General features: G+C 52.1%; 1 protein-coding gene across 6 annotated transcripts in view; it reads left to right on the top strand.

Annotated features, from left to right (window-relative positions):
* SLC29A3 (solute carrier family 29 member 3) overlaps nucleotides 1-13,742 on the top strand; it is a 68,166-nt gene that overhangs the window by 32,263 nt on the left and 22,161 nt on the right. For 4 of the 6 annotated variants that reach the window (XM_074001875.1, XM_074001874.1, XM_005565593.5 and 1 more), the window contains 2 exons: nucleotides 5,948-6,174; nucleotides 10,481-10,643. In XM_074001875.1, the coding sequence (XP_073857976.1) occupies nucleotides 5,948-6,174; nucleotides 10,481-10,643 (390 nt within the window). Of the gene's footprint in view, nucleotides 1-5,947; nucleotides 6,175-6,984; nucleotides 7,235-10,480; nucleotides 10,644-13,742 lie in introns of those variants that run through there. The other 2 variants (XM_074001877.1, XM_074001876.1) reach the window with 2 other exon arrangements.

Here is a 13,742-nt window from a genome sequence, read left to right as displayed (position 1 = left end):
CCAATGGAAAGAGGGTCAAAGAATTTGCACCCTTCTCCAAACCAAAGTGCGGTCTGGAAGAGTGAGAAGGAGAGGTGCGTTGCAGCCCCTCTCACCAACCAGCTGGCCTTTGCGGGCCTCGCTCCTGCCTTCCTAGGGCCATATTCAGTGTCCTAGCAGAGGGGGCACAGCCTGCAGAGACCCCACCCCAGGAGGAGAGTGGAGGAGGGCAGAGCAGGGGCCCCGGCTGCACCTCACAGGAGAGAGGGTGTGTGGAGAGCCAGTGTAGGCAGGAGCGGGAGGCAAGGAAGAGGGGAGACAGCTGTGTTGGGGGGAACCCTCGGCTCCCTCATGGTTTTCTCTGTCTACTCACTTGGCCAGCCCTGAGGATGGGGCTATTTGTCCAGCCCAGATAGCCTAGAGAGAGCTCCCAGCCCCTTCCAGTTCCAGAATCACCATGTGAACTATAGCGAGAGTATAATGCCTCAGTCACCCCTTGTCATGTCCCTTAGGCTTCACTGTGACCCAGGAAGGAGGCCACGACATTGCCCCATTTTCCAGGTGGAAGTCAGGAGACCACAGGGGCACTACGGGGCAGCTGAGCCTGCCTCTTGCCTCTTCAGTGGTTCGGAGGTCCCACAGGCTGAAAGTCCTCCTGGGCCATGGGTCAGGAGTAGCAGGGAAGGTCCAGCCCCTGGGCCCTGAGAGAATGCTGTCTAATAATCCTAGCACTTCTGACCATTATATCCTGCAGATGCATTATCTCCTTTAACCCTCATGGCAACCTAAGAGCGGGAAACTGCTGTGACCCTGCTTTGAGATGGGAAAACAGGCTCATGGAGGTGACTGGCCCAGGGGAATGTGGCCATTAAGGATGGAGCCAGGTGTAGTGCAGTGGCTCACGCCTGTAATCTCAGCACTTCGGGAATTCATGTCAGGAGGATTGCTTGAGCCCAGGAGTTTGAGAGCACCCTGGGCACTACAGCAAAATGCTATTTCTACAGAAAAAAAAAAAAAAAAAAAAAAGAAGAAGAAAGAAAAAAAATACTAGCCTGGCATGGTGACACATGCATGTAGTCCCAGCTACTCAGTAGGCTGAGGCAGGAGGATTGCTTGAGCCAAGGAGTTCAAGTCTGCAGTGAGCTATGGTCACGTCACTGCACTCCAACCTCAGCTAGAATGAAAGGGAGGAGTCAGGATCTGAACCAGGACCTTCTCACCCTACATCTGTGCTTAGAACCCCCGAGCCACCTACATCCTAGTTCCCCAGCTTTGCACCCACCCCTGCCCCTGCAGCCAGAGCGACTCCCAAGATCCTTCTAGTGAGAGCCCTGTCTCTCCAGGATTCAGGCTGCTGGGATGGAAGGGGGTGGTTAAGAAGGGCTGGGTCTGTCTCCAGTGAGATGTGGGCCCCCAGGCCAGCTGCCCTCCGAGATTGGGTCCCGGCAGATGGCTCAGCAGTTACAGGACATTCTCAGAGGAGATTAGTCCACCCCTGTCCTGCCCTTGTTCCTCCTGGGCTCTAGGAGAGGGGCAAGGGCAGTGCAGGAACACGCTCTGGGACCTCCATCTGTTTCCAGGCTGTGGGAAGATGGTCTGGGGCTAAGCTGTTTTTTATTTAATGTGTGAGATTGAAATGTCTCCTCTTCTCCCATCCTGGAGAACCCTGGCTTTCTCAACTGGCTTATCCGTAATCGCCAAGTGTTTTATTATGTTAAATCTGCAGCATGATAAATACTTATGAGGAGGATTTACATCTTGGAGACTTATGAAGAAATCAGTCCCCTGGGGTCCTGAGCCCTCACGAGTCAGGGAGTAGGGGGACGGGCAACCTGGGTACTAGAGGCAGCCTCTCCAAGAGTCTTCACAGGACTGAGACCTGCCCCAGGGTCTTGGTCTTGGAGCTGTCCTCTTGGCTATGCCCTGTCTCCAAGTAGAACCCCAGATGTCAGAGTAACTGAAAGTCTAGACTTTCCTAAGACCCTAAGAGCACCACCGTCCCCAGGGCCACTCTTCTTCCCTGGTGGAAGTGGCAGAGAGGGAAGCCAGTGTCCTCGGTTTGTGCCTGTGGACCAGGCTTGCACCTGGCACGTTTCGTGAAGCTTGATGAATGTTGAAAATAGCCCTGGAGCCCATGGATGGAGGCTCTAGGCAAGAGTGGTTTATGCAGCAGATAATTAGCAGGCAGGAAGGAGACCTGTGAGGATGAAGGGCCGCATAGAGGGACAGAGCAGGGGACAGAACAGCGTTCCACACTGCATTGTTTCTGGAATGCATTTGGTATTGACCTCCTCCTCTCTAATTCCTCCCCATCCTGCCCTGGGGGTGCCTGAGTAAGCAGTCCCCCAGCTCTCTGCAAAACAACCTTCCTGTTCAAGGAACTTACTACCTTGTAGCGACAGGCACACAGGAGGGCTCCCGTGATGCTGCACCATTCCTGCTGGACTTTTTCCTGGCTGTGTCTATGAGGAGGCGGTTAGAGGCAGAGGCCATTCCCGAGGCTGGCGGATGTTTCCAGCCGAACTTCCTGCCATGCTGAGGTGGCAGGGATCAAGAAACAGACAGTCGCTGGGAGGTTCAGGCCAGCGTGAAACCGCCCCCCGGGTGCTAGTGATCTCCCTTGCTTGTCAATTTGTACATCCGGCAAATATTTACCCAGTGCCTCCAGGTCCTGTGTCTGTGCTGGGGGAGAACAGGCAGGGCCCTGCCTTTTTAGCATGCCTCATCTCTCCAGCCTGGCCTTTGCCTCCTTCTTGCCCCAAGGAACTGGTTCAAACTTCTTGGCATTTGTTCCCAACCTCTCTCTCCACTTGAATTTTTTTCAGATTTAGAATCATTAGCTGTTAGGGACCTTAATATTATCTGGTCTAGCTTCTTGTTATAGATGAGGGGACCGAGGCCCAAAGAGGTTGAATATTTGTTGGGGGTTACACAGCAAGCAGATGACAGAGCTGGGCAGGGCTCTGGTCTCCTGACTCAGGCTCCATGCCCTGCTGGCTCTTATCTTGGGAGTGGATGGGACAGCTCTAGCTGCTAGGAGAGGGTGGGGACACTGTGTGACAGGGCTCAGTATGTAGGACCACCTCGAGCATCGGGGTAAGGCTTGACTGCTGGCCTCCAGGGCCCCTGCTGTACTCTTACGATAGATGCTTTGGGCCACCAAGGGTCCAGATGCCCACCTGGCTGCCCACCAGCTCCTGTCCAGGCCAGAGCCCCTGCAGACCTTGAGAAGATGTGCGTTAGTGTGAGGTCTTCATGGGCATCTTAATGCAAGGTTCCCCACAATCAGGCCCTGAAACAAGGATTCAAATGCGAGTAGTTTATATGGGAGGTGAAGGTGGGAGAATACAGAATGGGGACAGGAAAGGGAAGGCAGTCAGCAGAGGATTCCTTATCAAGTCAGCTCCCTCAGAAGGGACAAGAACACAGTCCTGCTGGGGATCTCGGAGTGCCAGTGTGGAGCATGGCTGAGCAGGAGGGAGCTGAGCTGGAGTGTTTGTGTACCAACTTCCCTAGTCATTGGTTGAAGGCTGCTCCTAGGTGGTGTTACTTACCTGTCACTCCCAGCATTGCTGTAGCTTCTGACCCTGTCATTCCCAGCTTGAAACCCTGATGTACCTCTTTGTCTTAGTGGGTACTTTTAGTAGGAACAACAGAGACACAAAAAAGGATGTCCTCTTTCTTTAAGTGGAAATTAAAGACAGGTCCACCTATAGGCATCATTGGATCAAGGGGATCTCCTCTGCGCCCCTCCTGGGCTCTGTGTGTCTCTGCATGGCTTTTCCTCCGTGTCTAGCCTCGCCCCACACAGCTGGCTAGATGGCAGCCAGCAGCCCCAGACACAGTCTCAGCAGCAAGCTTCTCTCCACAGCTTCCATGTAGCAGTCCCAGGGAAGACTTAATGACCCTGTGTCGGTCACGGAGCAGGGAACACTCTGATTGCCCCAGGCTGCGTCACGTGCCTGTTGTTTGTGGCTCTGTCGGTGTGGGTATGGGCAACCTGGCTGACCACCTCCCCAGGATGACTAGGCGAAGGAATGTTCTCCCAGGGGGTGGTGCTGGCAGACAAAGGCCCTACGCCCCGCCCTCCTCCAGCACGTGAGTCCACACACCTCTCTCCAGCATCACCTCTGTGCTCCTCTGCTCCCATCTTGACTGCAGCCAGAGTCCATTTGCAGCTCCCTGAACATGCCTTGCTCTCTCTCCCAAGACACGTGCACTCACATCCTCTCATTCATCGTTACCATCCAGCATAGACATTGCCTCCAAATGACCTTCCACGATGCCCAGGGTGGGTTTTGTGCCCCTCAGATGTGCTGCATGATGCCCTGGGCCTCCGGATGGAGCATCTGCCACAGTGGTACCTGTTGCTGGTCTGTCCCGTGTCCTGGGCATCCAGCACAGTACTGGACACACAGTAGTTGCTCAGTGGACATTTGCAGAATGACCACACCATTGAGTATACACGTTAACAGTCTGAGTGATGGGCTGGGACTCAGCACACCTGGGTTCTCATCCAAGCTCCCTACGGACTCACTCCACAACCCTGAACTGTCCCTTCACTTCCTTGGGCTTCCTCACACCCCTTAGAAAGCAGTGACAGCACCTGCTCTCCCTTTAGCTGAGGACCAGAGGGAAACTCAGATTAGCCTGGGGCCACAAAAGCACTTTGAAAAAATTCCTTTCTTGCTTTTCATGTTCATTTCACACCTACTTGTGTGTGTGTGTGTGTGTGTGTGTGTGTGTGTGTGTGTATTTTTTTTCTACTGTTCAAATTTTTCTTCTTTTAATAAAAAAAAAAGTTACGGAATCTGGCTTTTCTCCCAGCCCCTCCCACTGGTTAGCAGGAAAATTAACTACACATCCAATCCGGTTTAAAGCTTAGTCTAATCTGATGATTTAAGCAGCCCCTTGAGATGATGTTCTTGCTCCCTAGAATAAAAATGTGCAGCTTCTCAGATAGATTCCTTCCCTGCTTTTCTCCCCAGGCCAGTATGGGGGCTGGGAAGAGTGCATGGCTCATACGCAGGCCTGGTGCTAGGGAGTGTGAGGGTTCCCTTGGCCCCAGGCAGCACTCATTTGGCATCAGCTGCTCCCCATGATGACTGAGGCCATCACAGGAGGATGCCCCTGCCCTGACCACCCCTTCTGTGCCATCCATATTTCCTCACTCCAGGGGAGGCAGTAGAACATCATTCTGAGAACTGACCAGAGCCAGACCTCCTGGGTTCATTGCTGAGTGACTTTGAGCAAGTTCCTCAACCTCTCTGACCTCAACTTCCTTATCTGTATACATGAGATAGGTAGGAATACCTGTCTTACAGAACCAGTATAAGAATCAAACACACTGGCATATAGAAAATGCCTAGAAGAGTGCTAGAAAAGTATGCATTAAACACTGTTTGAATGTTTGCAATGATGATGATGATGGTGATGATGATGATGATGATTTTCTTCCCTTCTTCCCTTTCCCCCCAAACCTCCTGCTAAGTTTTGGGGAAAGGAAGCTCAGTGGGTGGCTGCTCTGTTTAAACACTAGACAAAGCCAGCAGGAGCTCAGCCCTATGGCAGGAAGAGCAGGGGTTTGCCTCGAACATCCTGGTGTCCTCGTGTCCTCGAACCTCACAGCAAGGTGAAAAGCAGCAGTACCCGCTGAGCGCTGGTCCCGAGCCAGGCACTGCCCTCTGCACCCCACACTGCTCACCTCTTCCACCACACCCCCACATGAGTTGAATCAACTCTCCCCATTGTACAAGTTCAAAAGCTGAAACCAGAGCAACTGAGTCCCTTACCCAAGGCCACACAGCTAGGGAGCCAGGAAGGCAGGATTCGAGTTCAGGCCTCTTGACTGCAGAGTGAATAGTCCTAACTGCTAAGCCCGCCTGCTTCCCTTAAGGTGGCTCACCAGCCCCAGCCCACACAGGAGCCCCAAAGGGGTGTCTAACAGCTTCTGGTATCCTCGCCCCAGGGTTGCGGTCCACATCCGTGTCCTGTCCTCACTGACGGTCATCCTGGCCATCTTCATGGTGATAACCGCACTGGTGAAGGTGGACACCTCCTCCTGGACCCGTGGCTTTTTTGCAGTCACCATTGTCTGCATGGTGATCCTCAGCGGTGCCTCCACTGTCTTCAGCAGCAGCATCTATGGCATGACCGGCTCCTTCCCTATGAGAAACTCCCAGGCACTGATATCAGGTGAGAGCCGGGGTCCGGGCAGCTGACCAGGTTCATCCACCCAGGAGTCATGGGAGGGAGCCAGAGATGAGCATGTGGTGGCCTTTTCTGAAAAGGAAATGGCGTGGGTGCTATTTGTGTTTCAGTCATCTAGTGATGTAGAACAAGCTACCCCAAAACTTAGTGGCTTAGAACAACAACGGTCATTTCTACTACTCACAAATTTGCAGCTCGGACAGGAGTTTGCAGGTGTAGCTCTTCTCTTCTCCCCATGGCATCAGCCAGCATAGCTCGACAGGGAGCTGGAGGATCCAGTTCCAGGTGGCGCGCTCTCCTGGCTGGCGTGTTGGTGGTGGCTGCTGGCTGGCAGCTTAGCCAGGGCTGAGCTGGGGCCAGGGACTTCCATTTCTCTCTATGTGGACCTCAAATGGCAACTCTGACTTCCTCATGGCATAGTGTCTGGGTTGCAAAAGCCAGCATTTCAGGAGATCCAGGCAGAAGCTTTATTTCTGATTTAGCAAAAGAAGCCACATAGGGTCAGTTCTACCATAGCCATAAGCTCACACAGACTCGAGACAGATGGACCCACCTCTGGGAGAGTATGCAGGTCTCCCACTGTGACTGTGAGAAGGTAGGCAGGAGGGGAGATGGAGTTGCAGCTATTTTTGGATAACATGGTCTGCCTACAAAATGCAGTTCCTGAAACCAGTCTTCTTCCCTTTCCTTCTCTCCTTCTCCTATTCCTCTTCTATTTTTCCTTTTCCTTATCTTTTTTCCCTTCTTGTCTCCTTTCCTTCCTTCTGTCTTTTCTTCCTTTCTGATTTTATAGAGAACCTGCTATGTTCTGGGGATGCAAAGATGAACAAGCACTGGTCCCCTCGGAGCTGCTGGCTCAGTGAATAAACTCTCATCCCCAGCTCCCCCAAGTTTTGGTATACCGTGGGTGTACCTGTGCACAACGTGGGCTGACCCCTCTAGCTGACGTTTGATGCTGATGTTGATGAGCCTGTTCCGGAGGCCTTGGCAGTTTTGTTCTCTAAGCTGGAGACACACACGTCTCTCACCCAGGTGACCCAGCCAGGTAAAAAGGAGCGGGTCAGGAACCATTGGTGCTTTGCCAGGAGGCCACAGTCCCTGGGAGCAAGACTGGAGGCTCTGCTGCTGTGTCTGCCCCTCCACATGCCCCTGTTGTGCAGATGAGAGCTCTAAACATTTGCCCACTGACAGCAATTTCACAAGGAACCTGCGCTGTGCCCCTCAGTTAATAACGCCGGGAAGCATGTGGCCAGGATGACAGTACTTTGACAAGGGTATGTCCCTTCCCCACTCAGGCCAGTGCCAGACATCACTGGTGGATCTCTATCTTTCATCCTGAGCTTCTAAATCCTTCTCAGCGCAGCACTTGAGGCAGTTACTCTCAGCAGTCAGAGTCTAGATGTGAGCTTCAATCTGTTTGCCATTTCTGAGATCGGATTAGGCTTCTGGCTGTATCCTGGGAAACACTTGAGCCTAAGATAAAATAAAAATGGACCTGTTGCTAAGTTTCCTGGGTGCAGGCAACACGTACTAGCGATGCTTTCAAACGGGCATTTCTGGACTAAAGGCAGTGGCCACTGGACATGGGATTTAATCCCTTCTGTCACCGTGGTCTCAGAAGGAGGCTCTTGTCCCCTTAGTTCCTTCCATCCTTGCTGGCAGCCTCTCCAGGAGCCAGTGACCAAACTTACCATTTACATTGACAAGCAGTCCTCGGGTTCCTCTGTCCACCTGTGATCTTCTAGGGATGGGGAGTCTCCTGTGGATTTTTCAGAAAGTCTATTTAGAAAAGTGGGGAAGTTTAGTACTTCTATGCCAGTATTAATGACCCTGAGTCTAAACCATGGTCACCACTGTATGGGGCCCTTGTGGGCACCCAACACCCTGGAATATCAAGGTGTCCCAGTCTCCCAGAGGTCGCAAGGCCACCTCGCCAGCCCCACTTGCTTTTTTTCCAGCACAGCCTGTCTGTGAATTCCACATGCGTTGGCATCTGAGGAACAATTCATTTGTTTTGCGCTGGTGTTTTTTTAAACCCCTCATTTGCATGTATTTCCATAACTGATGAGATAAAAGTAGAGAGTCATGAAGGATGAGCTCCCGGAGGCCTGGTTTGTTGTTGATGATAATATTGTAAATTCTGTACAAGTTGGAAAGAGAGAGAGGAAAATCAGTAGGCAGTGATGTTAAGATCTCTTCCTTGGGGCAGCTGGGGAGTGTCTTACTGAGTTTAACCCCAGTTCTTACAAAATGTCTAGGCGGGGATTACAGCTTCTCAGAAGTGGGCATCCTCTTGGCAAAGGGTTTACCCGTTGTTGCTGCTTTGATGTGAGAAGGACAGAAATAGCCAAGCACCTAACTGGGAATCAGAAAGGATTTGTTTGGTATTTGGCACTTCTCCTCACCAGGCAGGCTTCTGAGTGCTTCACGTGTACTAATCCTTTTAATCTTCATCACAGCCCTATGAGGCGGGTATGATTAACACCCCCATTGTATAGATGAGGATACAGAGGCACAGTGAGGTTAAGGACTTGCTGAAGGTCACATAACTGGAAGTAGTAGAGCCAGGTTTGGACTCGGATGTTTTGATTCTAGAGTCTGTGTTCCTAATTACAGTGCTAATTTTTATACCTTTGCCCTCCCTCAAGTACTACCCAGGCTAATACAACTTATGGCGGGGAGGCTGGGGAAAGGATCCTCCATCGGGCCAAAGGCTATTCTCTGTAGAGCCACAGAGGCCACAGGCAGAGCATGGGGAGCCGTGATGGCACACCATGGAGGACGGGGCCTGACTGTCCCGCTTCCCCTCTGCTTCATGCAACAGTGGGCAGGAAAGTGGTGCTGCATAAGAGCTGCCCGATGGAGACAGAGCAGGCCATGCCCACACAGACCCAGACTTCTTCCCTCCTCTTCAGGAATGGACATTCTGATCTTCTGAAGTGGGCAGGTTCATCCTGCCAGTCAACCCGGCTCATCCACCAGGCCCTTCCCACATTGATGGTGATGGTCTTGGCCTTGTAGTCAGTGCTTTTCCATTCATCGTCCTGTTTCCACCTCACTACAGTCACCTGTGATGAACAGGACAAGTATTAGCCCCACTTTCCAGGCAAATAAACACAGGCAGGGAAGAAAGTAAGTGATCTGCCCATGCTGGTGCCAGTGTTCCCAAGCAGTGCTGCACACAGGCCTTCTGACTCGTGGCCAGCACAGGAAGACGACCCATGGCTGTGAGGGTTCTAAGGAACAGAAATACATGTCTGCTGCCTCCCAGAAGCAATGGTGCAATCGTGGCAAAGCAGGGCATAGTGTTTGTTGAAGGCTACTGTGTGCCAGGCCCTTTCTGAACATCATCTCAGTCAGTCCTCAAAGCAACCACACAGGGCGGGGTTGTTATTCCCATTCTACAAGCGAGCACACTGTAAAGTCAGAGAAGCCATGTTACCCCTAGGGTCCCAGCTAGCAAGTAGCAGAGTCCAGGGTGACACATCCGTCCGCCTGACTCCTAGGCCCGTTGGCACCCCAGTAAGTCGTGTGGCCTCCTCTGTTAGGTAGCGGTGAAAGGTGTGGCAGCCACACAGTCTCACGGGTAATATGTATCAAAGCCATTGGCAAGGAGAACATTCCATGTGGTGGGGTGGTTGCGTGCTTGTGTGTGTGCGTAGGTGTGTGACTGTGTGTGTGTGAGTGTTGTATGTGTTACACATGCATTCACATGTGTGTGGTGCCACAGTCGCCTTGGGGTACACAGCAGGTTCTGTGAGCTCATGGGTGGGCAATGGTGGGGGTTTATAGCCAGTGAGGATACCCCAGAAAGGGTGGCCTCTGGGCAGCCCCTGAGCCTCCTTCCCAGTTTGGTTGGTGGGTGCTTTGGGCTGGGGACAGAGAAGAGGAAATCCGGAGGTCTCTGGCACTTCCTGCCCCTAAATCTAAAATTTCAGCCCCTACTAGAAGGGCAATAAAGAGAGATGGAGGTCGAGGGTCCGAGGTGCAACAGGAAAGGCAGCGGACTGGTGGTCCCCTGGAGGCCATGTGCCACCTCAGGCAGCAGCCTCTGACAAGTCCGGCAGAGAGAGGGGGACACGACCCCCTCGGAAACTCAGGAAACGCTGGAAATGCTTGGCTGCTGGGCCCTCCCTGTCTCTGGGGCTTCAGGACACTGAGAGAGCTTTGGCATTTTTCGCACTGAGGAATTTTTATTTTGGTTTGTGAAACCCAAGCAGGGAGGGGCCTGCAGGCACTCCTCCTCCTCGCCCACCCCTCACCATCTCTGCATGTCCTCTGTTCTCTGCAGGAGGAGCCATGGGCGGGACGGTCAGCGCCGTGGCCTCCCTGGTGGACTTGGCTGCATCCAGTGATGTGAGGGACAGCGCCCTGGCCTTCTTCCTGACAGCCACCATCTTCCTCGTGCTCTGCATGGGACTCTACCTGCTGCTGTCCAGGCTAGAGTATGCCAGGTGAAGTTGCCACTCACTGTCCGCGCCTCCTTCCTGTGTGTCCAGTTATGGCCATGCTTCTTTTTCTCAGCAAATTCTATGCTGGCTTCTTGTCTAGGTGCTATGACTCAAAGCAGTTGCTCAACAAATTGGCTTGGCTGGTGGACGTGAGAAGCTGGCTCTGTGCTGCGCCCAAGCAGTTGGAGCCTCACGTTTAATCATGGTGAACAGTAGTTCCCACTGGTGAAACACAGCCCCTTATTCCAGCGCTGTGTTCCTGCTAGCGTGATGTGTTCTACCTCATTCAATGCTCACACCTCTATCCAGGCACCGTGGAGCACACCTGTAATCCCAGCACTTTGGGAGGCCAAGGCAGTAGATTGCCTGAGCCCAGGAGTTCAAGACCCATTCTGGGCAACACAGTGAGACCCTGTCTCTACAAAAAATAAAAACTTGGCTAGGCATAGCACCATGTGCCTCTAGTCCCAGCTACTCAGGAGGCTGAAGTAGGAGGATCGCTCGAGCCCAGGAGTTAGAGGCTGCAGTGAGCTGATTGCACTACTGCAATTCCAGCCTGGGTGACAGCAAGACCATGTCTCTCTAAAAAACAAACAAACAAAGAAACAAAAAACAAACTCACACTCCTCTGTTCCTCTTAGAGTACAGTACTATTATTATTTATTATTATTCCCATGCACAGATTAGAAAACCAAGGTTCAGAGAGATTAAATTGCTGTTGTTTTTGAAGAGACAGGGTCTCACTCTGCGGGCCAGGCTGGAGTGCAGTGATGCAATCATGGCCTGCTGCAGCCTTGACCTCCTGGGCTCAAGCTATCCTTCCACTTCAGCCTCCCAAATAGCTGGGACTCCAGGTGTACCACCACACCCAGCTATTTTTTTTAAAAGTTTTTGTAGGCCGGACACGGTGGCTCACGCCTGTAATCCCAACACTTTGGGAGGCCGAGGCGGGCCAGATCACAAGGTTAGGAGATCGAGACCATCCTGGCTAACACAGTGAAACCCCGTCTCTACTAAAAATACAAAAAATTAGCCAGGCATGGTGGTGGGCGCCTGTAGTCCCAGCTACTCGGGAGGCTGAGGCAGGAGAATGGCGTGAACCTGGGAGGCGGAGCTTGCAATGAGCCGAGATCATGCCACTGCACTCCAGCCTGGGTGACAGAGCAAGATTCCATCTCAAAAAAATAAATAAAAAAAAAAAAGAGAAAGAAAAACAAAAAACAGTTTTTGTAGAGACAGAGTCTTACTGTGTTGCCCAGGCTGGTCTTGAACTCCTATGCTCAAGTGATCCTCCTGCCTCAGCCTCCCAAAGTGCTAGGATTACAAGCATGAGCCACAGTGCCCGGCATAAAGAGGTTAAATTACTTGCCTGAATCTCAGAGCCAGTAGGTAGTAGAGCCAGGCAGGATTTTAAGATGACTCCAAACCTGTGCTTGGACAGCTTGCTGCCTTATGGGGCTTCTTTCCACCTCTAGGACCTGTTTTCTCGCCTCGAGTCTTACTCTTGCTTTCTCTCTCCAGTTCCTCCTTTTGCTTTCTTGCTTCCTGCTGCTTTTTACAAAAACAACCCTTGTCTTTCTCTCATGTTTTATTGTTTTCAAAGCATTTTCCTCTCCACTATTATTTGATATAGGAAAGGCAGGAGTTATCCCCATTTAATGGGTAAGGAAACTAAGACCAAGAGAAGGCTAAGTGGTGTGCCAGGTGCGTGAGCCAGCAGAGCTGGGGAGAGATCTGCCCCTGATGCGGCCCTGTTCCACAGGAAGCTATTTTTTGCAGTGGCACAAAGTTAAGCAGTTTACGTGTATATTTTTGTTTATGATTTATGACAATCTGTGCATTTGTGATTGTATTTTCTCATCTGAGAGCTGGGGAAACTGAGGCTTAGGAGAGTTCACAAGCATGCCCCAGCTCACTCATCTGGTGAGTCACAGGCAGGACCGGAGCTGTTTCCGGAGTAGCCTCTCCCCACCGGCTCATGCTATATCCGTGGCTCACGACTGCAAGGGCCTTTTCTCATCATTCGTTCTCCCTGTCCTCATGAAGAGAGTCACCTCGTTAACCCCTAGAACCCCCAGCCTTCCAGCAGAACATCGATTCCCCCTGGGCTGGGAGTGAGCCACTTTCCTCAGCTGTAGGACTCTTCACCGCTTCAGCAGTCCTCAGGGTTCAGGAGGGTAGGAGGAGGCTGATCTGCTTGAGCTATGCAGTATCCCAGGCACCTACAGACGCCTGGGCTGCCCAGCTCTCCCCGCCCCTTCAGGGCTGTCATCAGAAATTGCCTAGCTGTGGCTCCAGGCTGACGTCCCCGAGCTTCCTGCTGCCTGGCTGGCTGTCCATCCCCCAGCATCCTGTACACTGCCTGGCACCTCAGCGTTGTGCCTTAAATGATTCTGCAGCCACTGAATGAACAGAGGAATGGGAGGGCCGCCCCACTCCTTGTGCTGTTTCCTCATGTCCTATTTCTGGTGCTTTGGGTGGTCTGTTTCCAGCAGGGTAGTCAACCTTCCTTGCTTGCCTAGAGCCAAAGGAGCTCCCAGGACAAGGGACTGTAAGTATTAAAACCAGGACAGTTTCAGGCAAACCAGGATGGTTGGTCACCCTAGTTCCTAGTCTCATTTGGGCAGGCCAGAGTCCCTTACAGCTGAGCGTGTGAGACAGAGAACACCCAGGACCATGCTGTCCTGTAGACTTTTCTATTTCTTTTTCTTTTTCTTTTTTTGAGACAGAGTCTCACTCTGTCACCCAGGTTGGAGTGCAGTGGCGCAATCACAGCTCACTGCAGCCTTGATCTCCAGGGCTCAAGCAATCCTCAAGTTAGCCTTCCGAGTATTTGGGACAACAGGCATGGGCCACCATGCCCAGCTAATTTTTGTATTTTTTGTAGAGACAGAGTTTCACCATGTTGGCCAGGCTGGTCTCAAACCCCTGACCTCAAGTGATCTGCCTGCCTCAGCCTCCCAAAGCGCTGGGATTGATTATAGGCATGAGCCACTGTGCCTGGACAGAAGCTTCTGTTTCTTTGCTGATTAAAACTAGGGTCAGGATTTGTGGGCTCATAGACACTTCTCTAAGGACAGGGCTCATGGAGAGAGCTGTGCT

The sequence above is a fragment of the Macaca fascicularis genome, chromosome 9 (genome assembly GCF_037993035.2).
Source record: "Macaca fascicularis isolate 582-1 chromosome 9, T2T-MFA8v1.1".
In the NCBI taxonomy this organism is placed as follows: Eukaryota; Metazoa; Chordata; class Mammalia; order Primates; family Cercopithecidae; genus Macaca; species Macaca fascicularis.
This window is presented reverse-complemented; position numbering and strand designations above follow the sequence as displayed.